Genomic DNA, 23248 nt, shown 5'->3' with positions numbered 1-23248 from the left:
GGGGATGAGTGATTTCCACTGCCTTCGCCTTTCCTCCTACAGATTCACTGTTTCTGGGCAGCAGATCGCTGTTTACACCAGGGCTGTGGAGTCTGAGTCGGAGTCAATTTTGGGTACCTGGAGTCGGAGTCGGCAAAAAATGAACCGACTCCGACTCCTACTAAATTTAAATTGGAATAAAAAATAAAAAAAAAAGCAAGTTTAAATGTCCGAATTCATAAACAGTTATAATTAATGACTTCTCTACTGTAAGAATAAAGGCCAATGCATGCAGTGCGTCACGTAACCGCAAAACAAACGCGTTCAGTGATGTGAAGAAGATTAATATAAACCATTTCTAGGTTTTACAGATTTTGTTTTTGGTTCATATAGATAAGCTTTGTTTTTGTTCTAAAACAACCAAATAATGTGGTTTGTATTTTTTAACTTGTAAAGTTCCTGATGTTTATGCCTGCTGCTACTATCCAGCCACTTGATAAAAAAAAAAATGAATAAAACTGTTGTTTTCATTGTGTTTGTCTTTTGCTTAAACTGTTCAATACAGTAGACTGTTTGCTTCCCAGCCAGTAGTCATTTGGTAATGACATGTATGTTGCCTTTCTTTCCTTCAAGGAATGTATAAAATACATTCGCATATTAAATACAGAGGAGTCGGGGAGTCGGAGCATTTATCTACCGACTCCACAGCCCTGGTTTACACGGCACAATCTGCTGCCCAAAATGGAAGATGTAATGTGCTGCATGAAAGAACATTTCACCTGATGAGCGAATGTTTTGCTCTCTCATCAGGTGATCAGCAGCACATTTACATAGTCAGATTATTGGAGAGGAGAATTCATAGTAGTGTTCGTTCCCAATAATCTGCCATACGATTTAGCAGTATAAATCCGCCTTAAAGGACACCTTTTGCGCTATTTATTTTTTTAGATTGTGTTTTACAAATTTTGGGCTAAAATTAATTTTGCTGTTGGTCTTTACTAAAATTCTTCATCAGTTTTTGTGTTTAAAAACGGCTCGTGAAGCCTTCTCTCTTATCTCTTGACCTCATAAACACTCAACACGCTAAACTCTTATCAAACAGTGTTTGAGGCAGGAGATCAGAGATGAGGCTTCATATGGGCAATCAGCTAATGGAACTCAGGATGGACAATGTACAAATAGGCTCATTTTTAACCATGTGTATCACAAAAACTTCTAACATTTTTAATAAACACGAAATGAAAAAAAATGATTTTTAGTCCAAAATGAGTATAATGCAATCATAACAAAATTTGCTCTGAAGGTGTCCATGGCCCAGGTTTACACAATCTATAGGATTAGTAAATCTAATTTTTGTTTTAATAGAAAATTAGCTACCGTCCTTGTTGGATGAAACTTTAAAGGAGTTGTCCTAGATGTTGCTATTGATGGCCTATCTTCAAGCTGGTCACCAATATGTGATTGGTGGAGGTCTGACACTCGGAACCCCCTCATCAGCTGTTTGAAAACGCTGTGGTGCTCCAGTCTCCTCCTAGGCTAGTGATGTCATGTTCATTAGTCATGTGCTGCCCTGTCCTATTCAACTGAATGGACCTGAGCTGCAATGCCGAGCACAGCCACTATACAACGTTCATTGCTATGCTTGGTAAGCTGTGGAAGCTCCAGAAGTCTTAGGCCCTAAGGCTGAGTTCACACGGGCAAGAATGATGATGTGGGACAACCCCTTTAATGGTGTGGATAATGGATAGTAACTTATAGCTACATGCTGGAGGCTTTACACTTCATTTCCGCCTTCTTTGCATTTCTCACGTTACCCGTTTCCGTGTTACTGACTCTTTTATATTATGTTGTCTGGACCGTTTTCATGAGCTGAAGTTGGCACCTTGTTTAATTTGTAATATTTTCTGAAACTCCCCAAAAACATTTTGTCATGATATATTTTACACATACAAGTGTACCTTATTACCATCCGGCTATGATATCAATACATTTTAATTAAATAAGGTAGAGTGTTTTAAATGTACTTACAGAAAGATGTTATCTCCACAGGATAATCATGGGCCAGACGGGCAAAAAATCTGAGAAAGGGCCGGTTTGCTGGAGGAAGCGGGTGAAATCCGAGTATATGCGTCTGCGGCAGCTTAAGCGTTTCAGACGAGCGGATGAAGTAAAGGTACATAGATAAGCCTGGCATAGTCTAGATGAGGGATTTTGCTTGTATGAAGTTTCATGGGAGAATATCATTACTTCACCTACTGCCAAAGCTACTATGGTTGTCTATAATTACAAATCGGAGGAATGAAAACTGCTGTTGGCTTCTAACTCTGCCCACGTGAAAATCGGGGCAGTTTTTACCTTTTTTTTTTTTTTTTTTTAAATATTAAAAATGCCCCTTATTATCCATTAGAATATCTGGTCTACGGCACAATCCTGCTAGATGCTTTTTGACAAATTATGTCTGGCACAGAATATCCAAACATATGTAGATCCAGCTGGAATTGTACTCCTAGGCCTGCACTTGGCTATGGAAACATATGGAATATTAAAATCTATGCAAATTGTCCAACACTCCCATTCATATCTATGGAGAGTGGCGCCACATGCTTATCTGCTGTCCATACGAGGACAGTGATTAGGATCCTCTCGATCTCTGTGGTGGTTGGATGTCACCTAAGGCCGGGTTCACATTACCGGTAAAGGGGTTGTCCGGGTTCCGAGCTGAACCCAGACATACCTCCATTTCAGTTCATGCTCCGAAGTTTTCCTTTGCCCTGTGCTAAATCGCACAGGGAGAAGGCATTTTCAGGAGTTCCGGTGACAAACCGGGCTCTCCATGGGGCTGCCAGGAAGCCCTGTGACGTCACCGGCACTGATGGGCAGACTTTAGCGCTGCCCTAGCCAGTAAACCGGCTAGGACAGCGCTTAAGTTGCCCATCAGAGCCGGTGAGGTCGCCGAACGCCCGTGCCCTGCGCGATCTAGGGCAGGGCAAGGGAGCGCATTGGAGCATGAGATGCTCTGATGCTAACCTCAGGGGGGCTGCCTGGGTGAAAAAATGGGTATGTCCGGGTTCCCATATCCTTCTGATCCTTTATTTTGAGCATCCCTTTTTTTTTTTTTTTTTTTCCAGTTCCGATTGTGATCAGTTATTTTAGCAGGGAGAAAGGAATTTTTCTGCCGTCAAAAATAAAGGATCTCTGACAGAACTGACATAAAAGGTTGCAAAATAAAGGATCTGTTTTTTTCAGACGACGTTCACCTAATGTGTATGGCCAGCTTTACTTTTATCTCTATAGACCAGGCATCCTCAAACTGCGGCCCTCCAAGCTGTTGCAAAACTACAACTCCCAGCATGCCTGAACAGCCTACAGGTATCAGCCTACAGCAGGGCATTGTGGGAGTTGTAGTTTTACAACAGCTGGAGGGCCGCAGTTTGAGGATGCCTGCTATAGACAGTCTGGTTTGAGCGTCTTTCCTCCACCTGATACTTTTCACCTACACTGGTACTGGTATGATGACCAAATCTGGGCAGAAGAGCGAATTCTGCTGAGGTTTCCTACTCGCACAGAATTGCCTACACTGCCACATTTTGACAACCCCAGTGCTGCGAGTCATAAGTTTGTAGTGATGTTTTGAACCAGCTTTTTATTTCTTTTTCAGGGCATGTTTAATTCAAACCGTCAAAAAATTCTAGAACGAACTGAAATTTTAAACCAAGAATGGAAGCAGCGAAGGATCCAGCCTGTCCACATTATGACCTCGGTCGGCTCTCTGCGAGGGACTAGAGAGGTATGAACCAACAGTTATGTCCACTGTATAATTGTCTATGGTTTCATTTCCTTGATTTCAACTTAAGGAAAAGTGTCATCAGAAAATGACCTATTGCCTAAAAGGGTTTTCTGAAATTTTAATACGGATGATCTATCCTCTAGATACAATGTATGTTTCTGTGCTTGGTAAGCACAGAGAAGGCCACGGCTCTCATGAGAGCCCCGGGGCCTTCTCAAACAGCTGTTCCCTGTTGTCGGACCCCCACCGATCAAATAGTGATGATCCATTCATTGGATGGGTCATCAGAATTGAAATCTCGGAAAAACCTTTTAAATTACGTTTTTATGTTTTAAAATATTTTTTTGATGGTTATTTTTAATTTTCCATGTCAATATCTATATTTAAACAAATTTAAAACATAAAATCCTGCAGTTTTTGTACTGGCCATTAAGCCTAATAATAGGCGTCACTTCTTGGTCTGTACAGATTCCTTTATTGCAGTTACCTGCTTATCTGTCATTCTAATCCTTCCTGTAATGATATCAACTGTGTATAGATAAGACAGGATCCACCGTTGACAATAGGTGATTGTCAAAGCTTATCTATTCTTTTCTTGTACAAGGACCTCTGCACAAGGCACAGAGCATGTCTAGAAAACGCTTCTGTAGAAGTCAGTGAAGTTCCCTCCTGACTACTGTGTCTATGGCCCATGGGGTTACCGTAAAGCAGTTTTCTTAATGCTTTGTAAATGCTACTAAGAACATCACAGGCAAATTAATGTTCAGGAAATGGACTTAAAGGGGTTGTCTGAGTTATTTTTTTGCTCTTTGTATGTTTTTAACTAGGCAAATGTAACGGCTTTACCATGCACTTACTGCATCTGTAGTTGCTCCTCAGATTTTACTGAGGGTCACATGACCTGTGATGGCAGCTTCTCTCCCTGCTCTGATGATGTTTCGTGCACAAGCAAGAGATATGAGTCTGTACACCAGATGTCACTGTGCTGGGCACGCCCCCCTGCACTGCTTTCTCCCTGGACTCTTAACCCTTTCAGCTACGCAGACTCAGGGCTGAAGGCTTTACTGAGTAGCTGCAGGCAGTGAGGAGACAAATGCTAGGCACAGAAGCTGACAGAGGAGTTCTGCAGAGCATTGCACAAGAACAGGTAGGGGGAAGATCCTGTGTGTATCAGCAGTGTCATTATACAGCTGGGACTTGTAGTCCTACACATACAACATGCTGCGGAGTCTCCCTGCAGGCAGACATGTCACCCAGGGCAGCACTTGTATTCAGTCCCTTTGCAGAGCAGGGGGAAGGGCAGAGATTGTTGTTATTTCAGGTAAACAAAGGGACAGAAGAGAACCAGGAAAAAAAAAATAAAAAAAAAAATAAAAAATCTATATATATACAGGTCCTTCTAAAAAAATTAGCATATTGTGATAAAGTTCATTATTTTCTGTAATGTACTGATAAACATTAGACTTTCATATATTTTAGATTCATTACACACAACTGAAGTAGTTCAAGCCTTTTATTGTTTTAATATTGATGATTTTGGCATACAGCTCATGAAAACCCAAAATTCCTATCTAAAAAAATTAGCATATCATGAAAAGGTTCTCTAAACGAGCTATTAACCTAATCATCTGAATCAACTAATTAACTCTAAACACCTGCAAAAGATTCCTGAGGCTTTTAAAAACTCTCAGCCTGGTTCATTACTCAAAACCGCAATCATGGGTAAGACTGCCGACCTGACTGCTGTCCAGAAGGCCATCATTGACACCCTCAAGCAAGAGGGTAAGACACAGAAAGAAATTTCTGAACGAATAGGCTGTTCCCAGAGTGCTGTATCAAGGCACCTCAGTGGGAAGTCTGTGGGAAGGAAAAAGTGTGGCAGAAAACGCTGCACAACGAGAAGAGGTGACCGGACCCTGAGGAAGATTGTGGAGAAGGACCGATTCCAGACCTTGGGGGACCTGCGGAAGCAGTGGACTGAGTCTGGAGTAGAAACATCCAGAGCCACCGTGTACAGGCGTGTGCAGGAAATGGGCTACAGGTGCCGCATTCCCCAGGTCAAGCCACTTTTGAACCAGAAACAGCGGCAGAAGCGCCTGACCTGGGCTACAGAGAAGCAGCACTGGACTGTTGCATGTCATTCGGAAATCAAGGTGCCAGAGTCTGGAGGAAGACTGGGGAGAGGGAAATGCCAAAATGCCTGAAGTCCAGTGTCAAGTACCCACAGTCAGTGATGGTCTGGGGTGCCATGTCAGCTGCTGGTGTTGGTCCACTGTGTTTTTATCAATGCAGCCGCTATCAGGAGATTTTGGAGCACTTCATGCTTCCATCTGCTGAAAAGCTTTATGGAGATGAAGATTTCATTTCTCGCCCATTTTCCTTGGGGGACACAGACCTTGGGTATAGCTCAGCTCCCTAGGAGGCGTGACACTAAGTAAAACTGTTAAGCCCCTCCTCCATCAGCTATACCCTCAGCCTGGAGATAGAGGCTACCAGTTTTAGCTTAGTGTCCAAGGAGGCAAGACACTCCCTGCTACTGCAGGGCTGTTTTCTCCTTGTTATTTTTACTTTTTCTTCTAATTTTGTTATTTTATTTTTTCCTAGGGATACCAGAGACGCATTAGACCTCTCTGCTCTCCCGGGGTTGAGCTGCGCCAGTGCCAACTTATCTGCACTGCTGCCTCCCCCACAGAAGCAATAGGAGGATCTGGGCAGCAATGGCTCCCCTACATCCCGCCAGCTAGGGGGTCGCCCGCACGCCAAGCCCCTCTTCCAGCTTCCTGCCACTGCGGTGCCAGTGGCTGAAGGGGCGACCCTGCTGGAAAGGACTGAGGGTGAAGACGTCGCACGGTGAGATGGCTATTCCAGCCCATACCCCGTCCCTATCTGCAGCATCTACCCCTCTGGGTAAGGGGGGCACCCGTGGTCGCTCATTCTGAGCGCTCATCTGCAGGACAATGCAGCACAGCAGCATCCTCAGCACCCCCACGCCGTTCCCCCCCACGCTGCTATCTTTCTCCCCCCCCCCCTCCCCCTCATTCGGGGCTGACTCCATTTTTCTCTTCTCTCTCTCCCCCTTCCCGCCGAGAACGGGGGGCGGGGCTTAGCGGTCCCGGCAGGGGGCGGGGCTTACGCGCGCGTCATTTTGGGGGCGGAGCTACGTTCTCCTTCACAGGAGACATTTCAAGCGCTGGAGGGGGCGGAGCTTGTTCCCCGCGCTTTCTGCTGAGGTTTCCCGCGCTTCCTCACTCCTGACAGGAAGCTGGGACACGGTGGGGGACTCTAACCTCCTGTGTACATCGCTCGGCTTCTGTGGGCGCTCTCTGCTGCTCACTGCTGTTCACTGCTTCTCTGCTGCTGCTGATCTGGGCCATCTCCTGACGTTCTTCTGAGGCACTGGTAGGACAGTTAACCCTCTCCTAACCCTCCTGGTCATAGCTGCTATAACCCTTTGTGGTCTCTATATTAGAGTACAACCACACTTCAGCATGTCAGATCCCACAGGTGCCCCCAAACCCTGGTACCATGCCTGTACCGCCTGTAAGGAACTTTTTCCGCGGGGGCAATCTGAGCCGCATTGCCTTGCATGTCAGGCCCCGGTGCAGGGCCCGCTTCCCGCTGCGCCCCCCGGTGCCTCTGAACCCCCTGACTGGGCTAGGTCTCTGTCTCAGGCGGTGGAAAGCCTTACACACGTAGTGGGCCGTCTCGTGGATAGACCGCCTCTCCCGCAGGCTGCCACAATCCCTGTCGCACCCGCTGGGACTACCGTTTCTGCCGCCCCCACTGGTTCCCTGCCTCCCAGCGAATCTTCCAGGGCCCGGCATACTCAGAAACGTTCAAGGGTTGAGCGCACATCTTCTCCAGATGCTTCGCTCTCTCCGCCATGCGTGCGAGCTCAGTCAAGTCTATCCTCTCAAAGGGATACGCTTTCTGAGGGAGGACTGGCGGATTCGGACGTGGACATGCACTCAGAGCTTCCGTCCAAATTGGCGTCCGCGGTGGGGCATCTTGTCACTAGCATCCGTGATACCTTTCAGCTACACGATGACCCCCCCAGCTCTGAACAGGCCGGCGTGTCCTTTCTCCGCCCCAAACAGGCCTCCAAGGTTTTTCCCATACACGCTGATTTTTCTTCTGTGGTATCCAAGGCTTGGACTCGGCCTAACGTCCGCTTTATTACACCCAAAAAGCTGGACATTTGTTATCCCTTTCCAGCGGATTCTGTGACCACGTGGACATCCCCGCCTAAGGTTGATCCTCCCGTGGCTCGCCTGTCCAAAAGCACTACTATTCCTGTACAGGACGGATCTTCCCTCCAGTCTGTTGAGGACCGTCGTACGGAATCCCTCTCCAAGGCCATATTTACTGCCTCTGGTTCGGCCCTTAGACCGGTCTTTGCCTCCGCCTGGGTTGGCAAAGCGGTCTCTGAATGGGGTTTGCAACTGGAACGGGAGTTAGGGTCGGACGTCCCTGTTCAGGACCTCCGTTCCTTAGCCCAACTAATTGTTCAGGCCGGAAAATTCGTCTGTGAGGCCTCCCTTGATGCGGGTGCCCTCATTGCCCGTTCCTCTGCCCTGGCAGTTTCTGTCAGGAGGGAACTCTGGCTGAAGGTTTGGGTGGCGGACGCCGCTTCCAAACGCTCTTTGGCCGGCCTACCATTCACAGGGTTCCCGCCTGTTCGGAACCCGTCTGGACGAACTTATATCAGAGGCCACGGGTGGGAAGAGTACTCACCTCCCCCAGTCCAGGCCAATGGGCGCCCCCCGTGGTCGCGCTGGTTCGTCCCATTTTCGGTCCTTTCGCAAGCCCACCGGGTCTAGACCCGCGGCCAGTTCTTCTTCCTCTGGCCCAGCCCAGGATAGACGCAAGAAGCCGTTTTTTCGGACGCAACCTACCTGGCGCAAGTCCCAGCCTGCACGGGCTCCCACAGGCCAGCAGCCCTCTGCCTGAAGGTGCGCCCCCACCTTCTCCTATTCAGGAACGTATGGCGGGCCCACATCTCAGACGCATGGGCGCTCGAGATTGTATCTTGCGGATACAAAATCGAATTTGCGTCCATTCCGCCAGACCGTTTCTTCCGATCCCGTCCTCCGCGAGATCCCGTACGAGTGGCCGCCTTCTTCGCGGCCATTCACTCTCTAATGGACAAGGGTGTCGTCGCCCCCGTGCCTCCGACGGAAAGGTTCAGGGGGTTCTACTCGAACCTCTTTGTGGTTCCCAAGAAGGAAGGCTCAGTGCGTCCGATCTTGGACCTAAAACGCCTGAACCGTTTTCTCCGACTGCAGAGATTCCGGATGGAGTCTCTCAGGTCCGCAGTGGCCTCCCTGGAAAGAGGGGATTTCATGGCCTCAATTGACATTCAGGATGCATACCTCCACGTTCCGGTTGCTCCATGTCATCACCGCTTCCTGCGCTTCGCGGTGGGGGACGATCACTTCCAATTCGTCGCCCTTCCCTTTGGTCTGGCGACGGCTCCTCGAGTGTTCACCAAGGTCCTGGCCCCTGTCTTGGCCCTTCTACGTTCAAGAAGTGTTTTTCTTCTCCCATACTTGGACGACATCCTGGTCAAGGCACCCTCCTTCTCTCAGACATCCCGCAGTGTGGAACTCACTCTGGAGACCCTGACGCGGTTCGGTTGGATTATCAACCACCCCAAATCTTCCCTTACCCCCTCCAGACGGCTGATCTTCCTGGGGATGCTCCTGGATACAGAGTTGGCGGAGGTCCGCCTTCCGTCGGACAAGCGTCTGGCCCTTCGCGGGTCGGTTCGCAGTCTCCTCCGTCATCACCGCCCTTCCCTCAGATCCAGCATGCGGTTGTTGGGAAAGATGGTTGCCTGTTTCGAAGCGGTGCCGTTCGCACAATTCCGATCCCGCACCTTTCAGAGGGCAATTCTGTCGGCCTGGGACAAATCACCGAGGAGTCTGGACAGGACCTTTCTTCTGCCTCCCCTGGCTCGGGCTTCCCTCGGCTGGTGGTTGCATATCCCTCTAAGGGGGAAGTCCTTCCGTCCACTGAACTGGCTGGTGATTACCACAGATGCCAGCTTACGGGGGTGGGGGGGGGGTTTTCCCTCCCCGGTCCGTCCAGGGCGTTTGGTCTCTATCGGAGTCCAGACTTCCAATCAATATTCTGGAACTGAGGGCGATTCTTCTGTCCCTCAGACACTGGACCCATCTGCTGAGGGGCCACCCTGTTCGGATCCAATCGGACAATGCCACGGCTGTGGCATACATAAACCATCAGGGAGGCACTCGCAGCGATGCAAGAGGTGACCCTCATTCTCCTCTGGGCGGAGACGCACGTGCCGGCCTTATCTGCGATTTACATCCCGGGGGTGGACAACTGGGCGGCGGATTTCCTCAGCCGGTCCACCATCGACCCGGGAGAATGGTCCCTGCACCCAGAGGTGTTCGAAGCCCTTTGTCTTCGCTGGGGTCGCCCCGACGTGGACCTCATGGCCTCCAAATTCAACCACAAGGTCCCCCTATACCTGGCCAGGGCACGGGACCCGAAGGCATACGGCGCCGACGCGCTCGTCCTTCCGTGGCGCGAATTCTCCCTTCTGTACGTCTTTCCTCCTTTTCCCCTCCTGCCACGGGTTCTTCGGAGGATCGCGGCAGAGGGCGTCCCCGCGATTCTAATCGCCCCGGATTGGCCCCGCCGGTCTTGGTACGCCGACCTAATGATGCTGTTGGCAGACGCACCGTGGCCACTGCCCTCCAGGGAAGACCTTCTCTCTCAGGGACCGATCTTCCACGAGCATTTAGGCTCGCTACGTTTGACGGCGTGGCTATTGAGACCGCCGTCTTAACGCGACGGGGTTTCTCCGCGGACGTAGTCCGCACCATGATCCGGGCTCGTAAGCCCGTATCCTCTAGGATCTACTATCGGGTTTGGAGGTCCTATCTGGGGTTCTGTGAGTCCCGGAGCATCCTACCTCTCCGGTTTTCTCTTCCCACAATCCTGTCCTTCCTCCAGTCGGGTCTGGACCTGGGGCTGTGCCTCAGTTCTCTGAAGGGTCAGATTTCGGCGCTGTCTATTCTTCTCCAGCGTCCCCTGGCCCCTCTAGGGCCAATTAAGACCTTTTTACAAGGGGTGGCTCACTCTGTTCCACCGTACCGCCCTCCAGTTCCTTCCTGGGACCTGAATGTGGTGCTCTCGGCGCTCCAATCAGCCCCCTTCGAGCCTTTACGGGAGGTCTCCCTTCGCCTTCTGTCCTGCAAGGTCATCTTTCTTGTGGCCGTCACGTCTCTCCGACGGGTGTCGGAGTTAGCGGCTCTTTCTTGCTCCGAACCTTTCCTGATCTTCCACCAGGATAAGGTTGTGCTTCGGCCTGTCCCGACTTTCCTGCCAAAGGTGGTCTCCGCCTTTCACATCAATGAGGACATCGTCCTTCCGTCGCTCTGTCCCTCTCCTTCCCACCCCAGAGAACGGGAACTGCACCGTCTGGATGTGGTCAGGGCGTTGAGGATTTACTTGGAGGTCACCGGGTCCTTTCGGCGCACGGACTCCCTGTTTGTGGTTCCGGAGGGTTCGCGCAAAGGGTTGGCGGTCTCCAAGGTGGCTATTGCCCGTTTCATTAAACTGGCGGTGTCTGAGGCTTATCGAGCCAAGGGCAGACCTCCGCCTTTCGGCGTCACTGCTCATTCCACCAGAGCAGTCGGAGCTTCCTGGGCGCAGAGGCATCGGGCCTCGGCTGAACAGTTGTGCAAAGCAGCCACTTGGTCCTCTCTGCACACTTTCACAAAGTTCTATAGGGTGCATACGCATGCATCAGCGGATGCTGCTTTGGGCCGCCTGGTTTTGCAGGCAGCGGTTTCCTGATGCTCTGGTGGTGTTCCGCCTTGGGTTTGTGGTCCCTCCCTTCTTGGACTGCTCTTGAACGTCCCAAGGTCTGTGTCCCCCAAGGAAAATGGGCGAGAAAAGGAGATTTTTGTATAACTTACCAGTTAAATCTCTTTCTCGCTCTTCCTTGGGGGACACAGCACCCACCCTTCTGTGTTTGGTTACAGGGTTATGGTCTGGCGCCCCGTTGGGTTGCTGGCTGGTTGTTTCCGTTATTGGTTGTTATCCTTTCACTACTTGGACACGCAACTGGTAGCCTCTATCTCCAGGCTGAGGGTATAGCTGATGGAGGAGGGGCTTAACAGTTTTACTTAGTGTCACGCCTCCTAGGGAGCTGAGCTATACCCAAGGTCTGTGTCCCCCAAGGAAGAGCGAGAAAGAGATTTAACTGGTAAGTTATACAAAAATCTCCTTTTTTCAGCACGACCTGGCACCTGCTCACAGTGCCAAAACCACTGGTAAATGGTTTACTGACCATGGTATTACTGTGCTCAATTGGCCTGCCAACTCTCCTGACCTGAACCCCATAGAGAATCTGTGGGATATTGGGAAGAGAAAGTTGAGAGACGCAAGACCCAACACTCTGGATGAGCTTAAGGCCGCTATCGAAGCATCCTGGGCCTCCATAACACCTCAGCAGTGCCACAGGCTGATTGCCTCCATGCCACGCCGCATTGAAGCAGTCATTTCTGCAAAAGGATTCCCGACCAAGTATTGAGTGCATAACTGAACATAATTATTTGAAGGTTGACTTTTTTTGTATTAAAAACACTTTTCTTTTATTGGTCGGATGAAATATGCTAATTTTTTGAGATAGGAAATTTGGGTTTTCATGAGCTGTATGCCAAAATCATCAATATTAAAACAATAAAAGGCTTGAACTACTTCAGTTGTGTGTAATGAATCTAAAATATATGAAAGTTTAATGTTTATCAGTACATTACAGAAAATAATGAACTTTATCACAACATGCTAATTTTTTGAGAAGGACCTGTGTGTGTGTGTGTGTGTGTATATGTATATATATATATATGTGTATATATATATATATATATATATATATATATATATATATATATATAAAGAAGAATAACACCGCAGCACTCCGTTAAGTGAAAAAAGTGGGACCCTTTATTCACCTATGCGACGTTTCGGTCCGCTTGCTGGGACCATTATCAAGCAATACAACATTGTGAAGACTGTGGATATTTATGCAGTCGTGACTAATTGTCTTACATAAGTGACAATTATTGAAACATTCAAAAAACAAGATATACAGTACATATTCTCAAAAAGAAATGTGACTTATCTGGAAGGTAACAACAAGTGAAACCGTAGTCGGTATATACAAAACACCCAGATATACATATTCATAGTTATTGCAATCAAAATACATAAGTGACAATAAACTGTGAATCATCATCACCTGTGAGTGTAAAAAATTAACAGGACCAGGCGTGGAATCAGGCGTGCTCAATCCTGGGAGAAAACAGTGTAGCGAGTTGCGTCGCATGGATCCGGCGTCCCGGAACTGCCGATGCGCATGACCGTGACGTCACTGTGGGTGATTCATGTGATCACTCAACGGAACGTCACATAGTAACAAACGGAACACTTCGCTGTCATAGAAACAAGTATACATGCAAGGATTCCTTACAGAAACATCATACAGTAGTCACTTATACAGTAAACATCATACAGTAGTCACTTATTGTCACTTATGTATTTTGATTGTAATAACTATGAATATGTATATCTGGGTGTTTTGTATATACCGACTACGGTTTCACTTGTTGTTACCTTCCAGATAAGTCACATTTCTTTTTGAGAATATGTACTGTATATCTTGTTTTTTGAATGTTTCAATAATTGTCACTTATGTAAGACAATTAGTCACGACTGCATAAATATCCACAGTCTTCACAATGTTGTATTGCTTGATAATGGTCCCAGCAAGCGGACCGAAACGTCGCATAGGTGAATAAAGGGTCCCACGGAGTGCTGCGGTGTTATTCTTCTTTCTATTTGATACACCTTGGTGAGGTGACTCCACCACTGGCACCCATACCATCTACTACCAGGAGTGCTGCCTTGAATTTTCTTTTATTTTTATATATATATATAATATATATATATATATATATATATATATATATATATATATAATAGAAACAAAATGCGGGTCTCAGCAGCACAAGACAAAAAACCGGTGCAAGTCCTCACAGCCGTGGGCTCAGGCGGCTATATAGATAAGCATCAAAAGGATAAGGCAGCACTCCAGGTAAAGTGAAAAAAGGTGGATCTTTATTCCCTCTGCAACGTTTCAACCGTCTCGATGCGGTCTCTGCTTGAGAAAGACCGCATCGAGACGGTTGAAACGTTGCAGAGGGAATAAAGATCCACCTTTTTTCACTTTACCTGGAGTGCTGCCTTATCCTTTTGATGCATATATAATATTATTTTTATGCCAAAAACTTGCATAGCTTGATTTAGAGTTGTTGCGATACCAATTTTTTTATTCGATTTTGATACCATAAAAAAGTGTGGCGATACTCGATACCACACAAAAAAAAAAAAGCCACATGCATTCCACATTTTAAGAAATGGCGATTTTTTTTTTTTTATTTATTTATTTATTTTTTTTTTATTTTTTTTTATATATATATATATATTTATATTTTAACAGTTTGGACTTTTTGGAGGTGGTGATATGTGATATGTTTATTTATTGTTGATTTTTTTATATGTAAAATTGGGAAAGGAAGGGGATTTATACTTAATATTTTGGTGTTTACTTTTTATTTAATAACTATTTTCCCCCTTAGGAGCCAGACCCTGGGATCTTTTAATCCCTTGTCCCTATTCACCCTGATAGAACTCTGTTATGGTGACTTGGACTTCACACTCTCCCTGCTGCCCTGTGCATAGTACACAAAGCAGCAGGGAGCTTACCATGGCAGCCAGGGCTTCAGTAGCGTCCTGGCTGCCATGGTAACCGATCGGAGCCCCAGGATTACACTGCTGGGGCTCCGATCACAACTGCCACTGTACCACCAGTTAGAAGGGGAGGGGACGGGACTCTGTGGCCACTACCACCAATGAGAAGGGGAGGGGACCCTGTGTCCACTGCTACTAATGATTTTAATACTGGGGGTTTGAGGGGGAGGGGGCGGGCGCACTGCGCCACCAATGATAATTAACCTTTAACACAGGAGGCGGGTGACGGCGGCAGTTAACCCCTCAGGTGCCGCACTGCTCCCTTCTCCTCTGTTCTGCTGAGGGAAATTTCGATACCCGCATCTTTAAATGGACTCTGTCACCTCCGACCATCCCTGTTAACTACAGTAACACAGGAACAATCCATGTTCTGCTGACTTCACATCAGTAATTCATCTCTCCACTGTGTGTGAAGTACTCAAATGAAATGACTAATGACACAGATTAGATCCAAACTAGCCCCCTTATGTTGGCTGAATTCTTCCTCTGATATAAGATGCTTCCCCCACATTATACAGAATGGTATAATACTTACGCCGAAGGCAGAATGCTATCCTTTTTAGGGTTTGAGAACTTTTTTTAAATATTTTATTCTTAGCGCAGATATGTTTTATTATTAGATTTTCTGTTTTTAATTCTTTTCACTGTCTTTTTGCAGTTATTTGATTGTGTAGTACTAGTAATAGTCTGAAATGCAAAATTAATCACAGGACTCTATCAATAAGCCTCCTTTCAATAAACCGGAATAGCTGAGGTGACGTTTTACTCGGCAGGATCAACCCAACCAAGCATTATGCCTGGTTTAATGGGGTCAATCCTGCTGAGAGATGCTCTTTTAAAGTTTGTGATCAACCGTCAAACAGGTGTTTACTAATTTATAGGGTGATCAGCAGGATGTTAACATGGGTCAGTAATTGGCAATGAAGCTTCGTTAGCCTGATCACCAGCCTGTGTGGAAGAGCCTTTACTGAAGAAAAAGGTCCTACCAGGTTCTTGAGGTGAAGAGCTTAAAGGGGTTCTTTGGGAATAATGTTTTTTTTTTTTTTAGCAATTGCCTGCAGCCTACCTCTTTAAACACAAGATTCTTATTTACCTGCTCCCCGCCGCTTCAGTCCTGGCCACCAGCCGGATGTCACTGCTGAAGCCAGTCATTGGCTGCAGTGGAGCATGTGACCATGGACAGAGTGGAGGCAGCACAGAGGACTGGAGTGGCAGGTAGCAGGTAAGTATGAATATTCTGTTTAGAGAGGCAGGTTGCTGGCAATTAAAAAAAATAAAAAATAAATCATTATTCCCAGAGGACCCCTTTAAGGACCTACATTGAATTTATAATTTACTAGCTAGTTTTTTTTGTCATTTAATGCATGGATGTAGAGGTAACTGGTGGTCCATATAAAATAGCATTATCCAAGTTCTCAGCTGACTATTTTTTTGTTTGGTATGATGCAACCCTGGCAGTAAATGAAAGAATCCGGCAATGCCCTGGCGGATCAGGTTACTGGAGATGGGAACGAGCCCTTAAGCTCTATTAGCTTAATGACTTCAAAGGGTCCGCATTCCACATGTTCTGGTCAAAGATAGGACATGTCCCGTCTTTTGCGGCACAGACCTGGAAGCACACAGGAGAGCTTCCATGTCCTTCTAATACAGTCGTGTAAATAGACCCTAAGGGTGCATTCACACGACTGTGTTTTGCGATCCGTGAATTGCGGATCCGCAAAACACTGATACCAGTCGTGTGCGTTCTGCCATTTATGGACCGCACATGGCCAGCGCTATATAGAGAATGTCCTATTCTTGTCTGCGGTTGTGGACAAGAATAGGTCATGCTCTATCTTTTTTGCGGGGCCACGGAACAGCGGATGCGGACAGCACACGGTGTGCTGTCCGCATCTTTTGCGGCCCCATTGAAATGAATTTGCGGAACGGATCCATTTATATGGTCATGTGAATGCACCCTATAGGGTCTATAATATGTTTCACTTAAACAGAATGCTTTTCTAGGAAAAATGAAAGTTTCATCTGTGATTTTTATTTTTATTTTTTGCGCTTTAATATTTTTTAATTTTCTGTTGTCTTTTAATATTTTAGTGCTCTGTGACTAGTGATTTTGATTTTCCAAAACAAGTCATCCCTCTTAAAACACTTAACGCTGTAGCCTCTGTGCCCATCATGTATTCATGGTCTACCCTCCAGCAAAATTTTATGGTAAGTTGCATATGAATTATCTATGTCTCTCATGATTCATGCTGGAAAATAGTATCCGTTTCTATTCTAGATCTCCCTACACTAATATGGTGTCATCTATATAACACTTTTTAAACACCTCAGTGTGCCATAAAAACATTTGGCACTGGTACAAACATGGTACCCATGTAATATCTGTAAAAAATAAAATAAAAAGTTCAAAGGTAAGTATGGCCTCATTATAAAAAGGTTATAAACCTGTACCGTGTATTGTTTTCTTAAATTGAAAATAAAAAACTTTTAAATAAAAAAAAGGTTATACCCTGTTTTAAATGTAAAAATTGAACACCAGACATCCTATATTATATAATATTATCTTTCTAACAAAGCCAAGATCAGCCCTGTACCCCTAATAGGTCCAGAGATCCCCCATTTATTGCTCTGCTAGATTTTTCAAGCTGACAGTTCAAGGGGTGTGTCCTTTCTGCTGCAGCTCTATCCCTATCACAGTTCAGGGGCGCGTCCTTTCTGCTGCAGCTCTATCCCTATCACAGTTCAGATGTGTGTCCTTTCTGCTGCAGCTCTATCACTGTAATGCATCATTCACACATCAGTATTCGATCTGTGCAGATCTTTCCCTTATACCTTATGTCTGTGGAGGCTCCAGTCCTGGTTTTGGCTCGAAATCACTGACCAAACACTGTGTGAATGAGGCTTAATGGTCGCAGCTTCTGACCGCAGATACGGTTGGTGACAGAGTAGAACTAAGCATGTACGTACAGTTTATTGAATAGCTCACTGACCATACAACATTTTTAATTACATGCAATTGCAAAAGTATTCAGATCCAGCTGCTGGTTTGAAAATGTAGAATATTTTTGTGGGACGACCCCATGAATGCTTAGTTGTGTAGACTTATGGCATATATTTTTTTTTTCCAGGTAGAAGATGAAACGGTGCTGCATAACATTCCTTACATGGGAGATGAGGTACTGGATCAGGATGGGACATTTATTGAAGAACTAATTAAGAACTATGATGGAAAGGTTCATGGAGACAGGGGTAGGATCATTAGTAAATTAGACTGCTGATTAACGTCTGTCTGATTTTGTGGCTGAGAAATAAGGTAAAGGTAAGGGGTCTGGTCGCAGTGGGCTTCATGTAGCGCTTAAGGCAGACAAGGCAGAGCTGTGGCATAGAAAAACTGGATCCTTTTTTTTTTTTTTTTTTATCTGTATCACAAAGAAAGCAGAATCTAATTGGTTTCAATGGGTAATGACTCCACATCTTGTCGGCACTAGTTTTTCTACATGGGGCCCATTGTGTGTTCCTCTCCTTTTGCTAGAGGACGGGTCCATTTTTGGATATCTGCAATATTTATGTCCTTGATTGAAATCTTTTTTCATTTGTCTGGCTGGTAATTGCTAGTTTACAGCTGTTAGCGGACACGTTTTGTTTCCAGCCAAATCTCTTGGCAGCCATTCAAACCTCTGATTCTGTAATGACCATGACATGTCCATGAGCCTGGCAGAGCCGGTGGGAAAACAGCAATGTAAAGCAAAGCACGGGGTCTTTTTTTATATAAATGGGTGCACCCTCAGGAAAGGGTTAGTGACATGAGGTTTTCAACTAATATAGCGTGTCAGCGTATCGCTCACCCAATCTTCATTCTTTGTAATAGGGAGAGACCTATAATGGGTGTGGATGGAAATTATTAATGCAATATTAGGACAACCTTATGCCATAATCTGGCACAATGCCAGCAATTATAATTAGTTTGACAGTAAGGGTTCGGCCATGTGGTCACGTTTCTGCATTCAGATTTGAAAGCCAAAACCTGGAGTGAATTCAAAAAAGAGAAGTCATATCTGGCCTTTATACGTTCTCCCTTTTATGATCCACTCCTGATTTTGGCTTCTAAAACTGCATGCAGAAACCTGGTGATATGGTCGTACCCTTAGTGGTTACAACATATGATACTTCTGATGGGGGGGTGGGGGGGGGATTAAATCTGAATGCTCAGACGTCTATAAGTGTTTTGTGGTCTGCAAATTGCAGATCTGCAAAACACGGATACCAGCCGTGTTTTCCGCATTTTGTGGACCGCACATGGCCGTTCCTAAATAGAAATCCCTATTCTTGTACGCGATTGTGGACAAGAATAGGACAAGCTCTATCTTTTTTTTGCAGGGCCACGAAACGGAACTGCGTGCTGTCCGCATCTTTTGCAGCCCCGTTGAAATGAATGGGTTCGCACCCATTCCGCATAATTGCGGAGCCAGAATTACGCACGTGTGAATGGACCCTAAGGCCTCTTTCACATGTCTGACTCAAAGATGTGTGACCTCCACGGGCAGCACATGAACCCCCTGACTTTAGTGTGTGTTCGCACATCAGTGGTTTTCCACAGACTGTGGTGACACTACAGAAACATGCCCTCGTGTACCTTATAGTCTATGGGACTGTGAAAACAGTCCATGTACCATCCTTTTTTGGTCCATGGTTTTCAAAGAGAAAATGTGGAAGATGCACTGGAAACTAATTTTCAGTCTGGCAGTGAATACAAATGACACGCGGAGGGCAAAAAATGGAGACATGGACAAAATAAAAATCTTTCGCAGACATCTTCACAGATTAATCGCTGACCACATTGTCACAGATGTCATCGCCGATGCGGATGTGTGAAAGAGGCCTTACTTTTGTAGCTTCCACTACCACAAATCCCATCCCTATATGTCAAGTTGTGCCATGCAACCTACCCTCGAATAGGGCAACATCATGTCGTAAAATAATAGCATGCAAACACATCAAAACGTCATGAAAGAATATGTTCTCATAAGTCAAAACAATTTGTTTTTTAACTGTGTGCACGGGACCTCTTTCCCATCCCCATCTGTATATCATTAAATGACATTTTAATGGGTATTTTTAGTTATTGGATTATCATTAAAGACATTTGGTCATGATGTGGCCTTACAGGTTGTGCTAAGGCCCATGTGCATGGTCTGACAATACACAGAAAGAACTATGTTCTGGAGCAAATCTGTTCATTCACATGCAGCAATCATCTCTTTTGTATGGGGATGTATGATCGCTCCTGTGGTCCTTCATCCCCATACAGACTGATTTTGATTGTTGGCAGCACATCCTTGTGAATATAGAGCACTGTGCTGCTGACAAATGATGATTTTATGTGCCACATAAACAACAGATTACCTCACGATCAAACGTTTTGCTTGTTTGTCGGTTGCCCATTTAAACCGGTGTTCATACAACAATCCGTCACAAAAATTGTCCCTTTAATCTTCTCATGTCAGTTGGCAGTCATGTTTCCAGCTCCCCTGACCTTTAAAGAGGTATTCCCATCTCAGACTTTAATGGGATTTTGCTAGGATATGCCATCAATGCCAGATTAGTGCGGTTCCCACCTCTGGAAGTGAAGGAGAAAGCACTGTGCAAGCGCAACCACCCTCCTTTCACAGCTGTAGGAGTTTCAAAAAACAGCCAAGTAAGCGTCCTCCAGTGAGTTTTCGAAAGACTCAGTGATAAATGGAGAGTGCACTGCACATGCACACCAACCTGTCCATTCACCGCTTTGAGCTATTTTTGATACTCCCATAGCGGTGAAAGGAGGGTGGCTGCGCTTGCGCAGTGCTTTCTCCTTCACTTTGGGGAACCCGTTCTGGAGATAGGTCCAGGTCCCACTTCTGGGACCCCCTCCTGTCTGACATTGATGGTATGTCACTGGGATATGCCATCAATGTCTTAGATGGGCAAGCCCCTTTAAGCACTTGCTTTACTTTTGTGTGCCAATCATTGTTTTCTGAAAGCTACCAAATTGGCAAGGTGATAAAATCTTCAGAACCAGAAAAGATCCTTCACAGTGAAACATCAAATCTCCTTTTTGGGAGTGACCATATTTTTCAGAAGTCTAATATCTTTGGACAAGATGCTTACGTGATCAATCTGGGTTTTTTATTCTTACAGAGTGCGGCTTTATCAATGATGAAATATTTGTAGAGCTGGTGAACGCACTCAGTCAGTACAGCGATTATGAAGATGATGATGACGGAGAGGACAATCAGGATGACGAACATGAGGACAAAGAAAAGGATGATGATGATGACAGTATCGATGGTAAATAGAATACTATTTGTGACTTATCTTATTAATCGCCCAAAATGTCGCCCTGATTAAAATCAAATCTTTATTTCCTTGCAGACAAGGTGGCTCGTCTGCCACGGAAATTTCCTTCAGATAAAATCTTTGAAGCAATATCGTCCATGTTTCCTGATAAGGGAACAACCGAGGAATTAAAAGAAAAGTAAGACTTGCTATGATTATATATGTGTTATAATAACAGGATTTATCAGAGTTAGGTAATGTATATTTTGCACATAGGTTGTGTGTGGTCAAAATCCACCTGCACATCTGCAGCAAGTTCTGGCAGGATGAAATACAGCTCTGGGCACTGGTATTTCGTCCAGCAAAATTCTGGTTCTCATGCCGAACCCAACGGACCCTATTATAGTGAATAGGCGACGGCGGCGTCCGACATATGCTTGATCTGGCGATTCCGGTATTTTGTTCTATGCTGGAACCGAATACTTGAATCTAGGTGCTAGTGTGAAAGTAACCTAATATATTGTAAATAAGTACATCATTTTCATTGGTGGCAATATTACTTAGACATTGCTTTTAAACGTTGAATTTCACATTGTGTTTCTTATTCCTGTCAGATACAAAGAATTAACAGAGCAACAGTTGCCAGGAGCTCTACCTCCAGAATGCACTCCAAATATCGATGGACCAAATGCAAAGTCTGTGCAAAGGGAGCAGAGCCTACATTCCTTTCACACCTTGTTCTGTAGGCGATGTTTCAAGTATGACTGCTTTTTACATCGTAAGTTCATATCCACCTATGTGTTGTTTGTTAACGAAAGATGGCTTCATGTTTGTCAGTATAAGGCCTCATGCACATGACCGTTGTTCGGGTCCGCATCAGAGCCGCAAAAGCTGCGGCTCGGGTGCGGACCCATTCACTTCAATAGGGAAGCTAGAGATGCGGACAGAACTCTGTGTGCTGTCCGCATCCGTTGCTTTGTTCAGGGGCCCCGCAAAAAAAATAGAACATGTCCTATTCTTGTCCGTTTTTTGCAGACAAAAATAGGCATTTCTACAATGGGCCGCCCATTCCGCAAATTGCGGAAGGCACACGGGCGACTTACGTTTTTTGCGGATGCGTGGTTTGCGGACCGCAAAAACTGAACGGTCGTGTGCATGAGGCCTAAGTGAATGCATTTGACAGCAAAGCAACATGTTCAATCAGCCATAGCCTGGTATGTATTCTTCCTGGGTCTGGAGAGCTTTGCGTCCCCTCACCTCTATGTGAGAGAAGTAGCCATGGCTCTGCATGCCATACAATTAAAATTGTACAACATTCATGTGGTTATATGTGCTTGCTGTGAAAACTGCCTGTACACCCAGAGGTGCATCCAGCTTCTGTTGGAACCATAGTGGTGGCAAGTCCTTTTTAAAGGCAGCTCCAGCCTGATGGCTTTACACATGGTCATGGCTACTGGAAAACTAGACTCCCTACTAACCTGTAGCCGGTTAGACCTATTTTCCAACATTACATTTATTTTTATTTTTTGTTCAAATAATAGGAAATTATACAATTGTGTAATATACATGTATTTAAAATTCTGCATACAAACCTTTTATGAGGTCGTTGACCCCTGTATGCAGTAAAATGGTATAGCCCCTGTATCAGTCCCGTCCAATGTATCAATGGCCTAACTGAAGCATGGCATCAGTCATGTGATGCCCTTCATCTCGTATAACAGCAATATTATATGACACATGCTGTGTCAGCACACAGGATGCATTCATGTGATACATAAATAGGACTAGTGGTGGAATATTTATTTTAAAATGGCCGCCTGTCCCTATGTGATGTCTTGTTGCTGCAAAAAAACACAACACGCACATCTGTTTCTACACACACATTGACAGACATGATGAGATACTGTTACAGGTGGTATGTGTGTGTGTGTGTGTGTGTGTGTATGTATATATATATATAAAAAAAATTTTTAGGGAGAGGCTGTATGGATATAATAAATATATGCAAGCAAAATTTCAAATATATGTATATTAGAAAACTGTTCCATTTCCTATTCTCTAAATTAATGAGTGTAATCATTAAAACCACAATACCCCTCTAACAGTAGTGTACAACAGTCTCAGTTTTTTTTGTTAGTGTTTTATCTTTAGAACTACACATGCTTTATAAGTGTACAATTATTATTTTTATTTCATATTTTCTTTTTGTGTTTTATGTAAAGCTTTTCATGCCACTCCCAATACGTACAAAAGAAAAAATAACGAAGGTGCAAACGATGGGAAACCTTGTGGACCCAACTGTTACCAACTTTTGGTAAGCTGATT

The 23248-nt window shown here is 45.4% G+C and overlaps 1 protein-coding gene across 5 annotated transcripts in view; it reads left to right on the top strand.

Annotated features, from left to right (window-relative positions):
- Nucleotides 1-23248, top strand: part of EZH2 (enhancer of zeste 2 polycomb repressive complex 2 subunit) — a 53363-nt gene that overhangs the window by 11193 nt on the left and 18922 nt on the right. For all 5 annotated transcript variants that reach the window (XM_044293973.1, XM_044293976.1, XM_044293972.1 and 2 more), the window contains 8 exons: nt 2029-2152; nt 3638-3766; nt 16703-16819; nt 17740-17860; nt 20786-20935; nt 21020-21122; nt 21538-21701; nt 23146-23237. In XM_044293973.1, coding sequence (XP_044149908.1) covers nt 2036-2152; nt 3638-3766; nt 16703-16819; nt 17740-17860; nt 20786-20935; nt 21020-21122; nt 21538-21701; nt 23146-23237 — 993 coding nt within the window. In that variant the 5' untranslated portion in view covers nt 2029-2035. The remainder of the gene's footprint in view (nt 1-2028; nt 2153-3637; nt 3767-16702; nt 16820-17739; nt 17861-20785; nt 20936-21019; nt 21123-21537; nt 21702-23145; nt 23238-23248) is intronic.

This window comes from Bufo gargarizans, chromosome 5 (genome assembly GCF_014858855.1).
Source record: "Bufo gargarizans isolate SCDJY-AF-19 chromosome 5, ASM1485885v1, whole genome shotgun sequence".
NCBI lineage: Eukaryota > Metazoa > Chordata > Amphibia > Anura > Bufonidae > Bufo > Bufo gargarizans.
Note: the sequence above shows the minus strand (reverse complement) of the source record. Positions and strands in the feature narration are given on the sequence as shown.